Source organism: Tupaia chinensis, unplaced genomic scaffold, assembly GCF_000334495.1.
Source record: "Tupaia chinensis unplaced genomic scaffold, TupChi_1.0 Scaffold000365_1, whole genome shotgun sequence".
Taxonomy (NCBI): Eukaryota; Metazoa; Chordata; class Mammalia; order Scandentia; family Tupaiidae; genus Tupaia; species Tupaia belangeri.
The window spans coordinates 282702-287557 of NW_006159862.1; the positions used below are offsets into that span (position 1 = coordinate 282702).

General features: G+C 39.0%; 1 protein-coding gene across 1 annotated transcript; it reads left to right on the forward strand.

Moving 5' to 3' along the window:
* Nucleotides 1–3277: 3277 nt before the first annotated feature.
* On the forward strand, nt 3278–3776 carry LOC106735377 (small ubiquitin-related modifier 2-like). Its single transcript, XM_014589620.2, has 2 exons — nt 3278–3384; nt 3575–3776. The coding sequence occupies exons 1-2, from the start codon at nt 3278–3280 to the stop codon at nt 3753–3755; spliced, it is 288 nt and encodes a 95-aa protein (XP_014445106.1). The 3' UTR covers nt 3756–3776.
* The last annotated feature ends 1080 nt before the right edge of the window (nt 3777–4856 follow it).

Genomic DNA, 4856 nt, shown 5'->3' on the forward strand with positions numbered 1-4856 from the left:
ATTAGTGTGAATAGACAGCCCTCAGAATGGGAAAATATTTTTGTAAATTACGCATCAGATAAGGGACTGATAACCAGAATACACAAGGAACTCAAGCAGCTGTTTGGAGAAAAGATGATCAACCCTACTAAAAGATGGGAGAATGAGTTGAAAAAAACACTCTCCAAAGGTGACATACAAATAGCCAAAAGGCATATGAAAAAGTGCTCAACATCCCTCATTGTAAGAGAAATGCAGATCAAAACAACAATGAGATATCACCTAACCCCAGTCAGAAAAATGTTAAGTGCTGGCGGGGGTGTGGTGAAAAAGGAACTCTTACACTGCTGGTGGGAATGTAAATTGGTTCAACCACTGTGGAGAACAATTTGGAGATTCCTCAAAAATCCGCAAATAGAACTACCATATGATCCAGCAATCCCACTCCTTGGTATCTACCCAAAGGACAGAAGAATACTTCATCAGAAAAGTGCTTGCACATCAATGTTTATTGCGGCACTATTCACAATTGCTAAATCACGGAAACAACCCAAATGCCCATGAACTGATGAATGGTTAGAAAAACTGTGGCACATATACTCAATGGAATACTATTCATAAAAAAAAAAAAAAAAACCCTGGCTTTTGACAGGAAGTGGATGAATATGGAAGACTTACTGCTGAGTGAAGCAAGCCATGCTATGAAGGAGAGGCATTGTATGTCCCCACTTAATATATACTGAGTGTCTGCACTCTATGACTGAAACTAATTGTCCAAAGAATATAGAAACGCAGTATATAGGTGTAAATACAAGATATAGTGTGTGTGAAAGAGGAGGGTCTGAGGAAGGACATTTGGGGGAGGGAAAGTGAGGCAAAGCATTAATAGCACAAAGAGTTGTGGTATTATCTGTTGAAGATATTTTGTAGCTTTACCAACAGTACTAGGGAGAAATGTTCACCTGTTCAAATATCCTTGGGACCAGCAGTTAGCATAATGGCTATGTCGCTGGACTCCCACGTAGTCGACCACGGTTCACGTCCCAGACCCGGTGGCTTAAAACTCACACCGGGCACATGTGCATGCGTGCCCAAGATCCCAAGAGGAGAATGGAGGAGAAGGGACTGTGATGTGGCCATCCCCCCTGGGGGGTGATTTCTTGCTTTCTGTCTCTCTGTCTCTCTCTGTGTCTGTCTGGCGAGTGCACATGCCCTATGGTAAAAACCTCTCCAAAAAAAATAAATCCTTTTTTGTAAGACAAATAATAATGCAATTGAATGTATGGAAGAAAATAAAATGAAAAAAATTTAAAAAAAAGAAAGTTGTAATTTTACCAGTTAGACTCTTTACGTATATACTGATAATTAACATATTAATTTTTTTGCTAAGATTAATTTACACTACAATATTCTCCCCTATCTCTCTTTTCATCGTCTCTCTATCAATAAAGATAAATACGTTAGTGAAAAAAATAAATAAATGATTATTATACTGTGAAAAAAAGAGGGAAGTTCATAGCAATTAGTGCACATAAGAAGATGGAGTGTAGAAATCTTTAACAATTTCATGTATAAGTATTCCTGTACTAGTATTTACTGATTATGTCCTCTCCATAACAAGAAAGCTTTAACTTTAATCCCAGATAAATTACTTAAACTTGTGTTTCAGCCTGTCTCCTACCATTACATAAATTTTAAATTTACAAAATGTACACTTTATCTTAAATTACTCTCAATTTGACTTATTTTCTTAGCATTTAAGCAGATTACACTATCTCCCAACATGAAATTTGAATTGAAAAACTAAACCAAAACATATCTTTGGACTCCTTTTATTTCCTCTTTTTCTTTTTCCTTTTCTTTTCTTTTTTTTTTTTTTTTTTTGGAGAGATTTTCACTGTAGGGCGCGTGCGCTCGCCAGACAGACAGAGAGAGACATAGAGACAGAAAGCGAGAAATCACCCCCCAGGGGGAATGGTCATGCCGCAATCCCTTCTCCTCCATTCTCCTCTCGGGATCTTGGGCACGCACGCACACGCACCCGGCGTGAGTTTTAAGCCACCGGGTCCGGGACACGAACCGCGGTCGACTACGTGGGAGTCCAGCGACATAGCCATTACGCTAACTGCTGGTTCCCTTATTTCCTCTTTTAATCCAAATTGGGCACAGAATTTGCTCATCAGTGGTTATTCTCAATCCACAGCATCCTCATCTGATTCCAGTCTGATTGTTTGCCTCCATAATTCTTGAAACTCATTCTTTGTGATAATGGTAATATTCTAATTAATAGAAGTCTCATGAGATGTTATCAGCATTTCTTCGAGCTAATTCCTCATGACCAAAGTCAGTCACTCCAACATTCTTATGTTAAATAAACTTTTTAAATTATTTCTTTAGGGACCAGAAGATGGCATAGTTGTTATGTCGTTGGACTCCTACTTCATTGACCATGGTTTGAGTCCCAGACTCAGCAGCTTAAAACACACCAGGTGCGTGTGTGCACGTGCCCAAAATTGCAAGAGAAGAATGGAAGAGAATAGATAGTGATGTGGCCATCACCCCTCAGGGGTAATTTCTCACTTTCTGTTCCTCTGTTTGTCTTTATGGTGAGCATATGCACCCTATAGCAAAAATCTCTCTAAAAGAATTATTTATCTCATAAGAGACAAAGACACACAGAGAAAGACACAAGTGTTATCAACTGGATCGCATGCCATTCACACCCCTACTCCTCTGCCCTCTCAGCCAGCCCGGATCATATGCACAGTAACCTTGGAATGGATGTGATATTAAGGACCTAAAACACTGGTAAAGGTTTATGTTGATACAGCTTCAAAAATAATTATGTGGGGGCCTGCAGGTGGCGTGGTTAAGGGTGCTGGACTCCCACATGACTGATCATGGTTTGAGTCCCAGACCTGGCAGCTTGCTTTCTCACTTTCTCTCTTTCTCTCTCTCATTCAGTCCCTCTCTAGTCAAATTCAAATAAATAAATAAAGTTAAATAAAATAATTATTTTTTTCTTTGGGAGAGGTTTTTGCTATACGGCGCGTGCACTCGTCAGAAAGAGAGAGAGAAAGACAGAGACAGAAAGCGAAATATCCCACCCCCCCCAGGGGGAATGGCCATGCCACAATCCCTTGTCCTCCATTCTCCTCTCAGGATTTTGGGCATGCACGCACATGCACCCAGTGTGAGTTTAAGACACCGGGGCTCCTGGTGCTGCCTGTGTGCTCGTTCAGTGAGAACCTGGTACCTCTTTTGTGAAGCAGCATCTGAGGACACTCCGGTGCTCGCCATGGTGGACGAAAAGCCCAAAGAAGGAGTCAAGACTGAGAACAAAGATCATATTAATTTGAAAGTGGTGGGGCAGGATGGTTCTGTGGTGCAGTTTAAGATTAAGAGGCAGGGACCAGCAGGTGGCATGGTGGTTAAGGTGCTGGACTCCCACATGGTTGACCACGATTTGAGTCCCAGACCTGGCAGCTTGCTTTCTTTCTTTCCCTCTCTCACTCTCTCTGTGTCTCTCTCTGGTCAAGTTAAAATGAATGAATGAATAAAAGTAAATAAATAATTTTTTAAAAAAGATTAAGAGGCACACACCACTTAGTAAACTAATGAAAGTCTATCTTGAACGACAGGGTTTGTCAATGAGGCAGATCAGATTCCGATTTGATGGGCAGCCGATCAACGAAACAGACACACCTGCACAGTTGGAAATGGAGGATGAAGATACAATTGATGAGTTCCAACAGCAGACAGGAGGTATCTGCTAAAAAGAGAACCTGCTACTTTACTCCAGAACTCTGTTCTTACAGATCAAGAATACATTCTCAATTAGAAAACCACAATTTAGTTTCACCACATCCTGACTACTACAGTATAGTTTTCTCTATTCTTTCATTTTCCCTTCCCCATTCCTTTATTGTACATAAAGTAACGTGTATGTGCACAAGAATATTGCATTTTTTTTAACTAAATGGCCAATGGTATGTTTTGATTGACATCAAATGGAGATGAGAATGGGGAAAAATGCTGGTTCTGTGAAAATACCCCCTTTCTCCATTAGTGGCATGCTCATTCAGTTCTTATCTTTATATTCCAGTAAGTTATTTTGCTCTCACTGTTTTAACAAAAAGAAAAAAACCAACAACATAAAAATCCTTGCATACCTTGTTTGATTGGAGAATTTTAATGTATTTCATTTATCACTGTAAAACCAAGGACAATTTTATAACTTTTTTGTACGTAGTTGTTACATGTAGAGCAATCTGTCTTTAAGTAGCGGTAAATTAATCTTAAAGAAAAAAAGGAATCCTAGATAGTTTTCCCTTCAATTCAAGAGTCTTGGTGTTTAAATAAACTTCTTGTTTAAAAAAAAAATAAAAGACATCGGGTCTGGGACTCAAACCACGGTCGACTACATGGGAGTCCAGCGACATAGCCATTACACTAACTGCTGGTCCCAAATAATTATTTTTTTAAAAAAGTAATTATTTTATCATTTATCTTGTGTTCAATTTCCACCGATTTTTCACTGATATTAATTTATAATCTGTTTCTTCTACTACACATCATTAATAATTAGACCCCAGATACACACGTATTCTTTTTGTTAAGCATCACATGCACCAAAATACCAGTGAAGACAAATTTCCCTTTAAAAGTCTTCTGGGGGTGGCAGGTGGTAGGGTGGTTAAAGTGCTGGATTCCCATGTGGCCAACTGCAGTTTGAGGACACACCTGGTGGCTTGCTTTCTCATTTTTCCTCTCACTCTGTCCCTCTCTGTCCCTCAAATTAAAATAAGTAAATAAATAAAGTTAAAGTTTTTTTTTTTTTTTTTTTTTTTTTTTTTTTTTTTTTTTTTTTGTGTGGT

Coding starts and splice junctions, on each gene's coding strand:
- LOC106735377 (XM_014589620.2), top strand. CDS start 3,278: ATGGTGGACGAAAAGCCCAAAGAAGGAGTCAAGACTGAGAACAAAGAT. Junction 3,385..3,574: donor GTGCAGTTTAAGATTAAGAG/GCAGGGACCAGC, acceptor AAAGATTAAGAG/GCACACACCACTTAGTAAAC.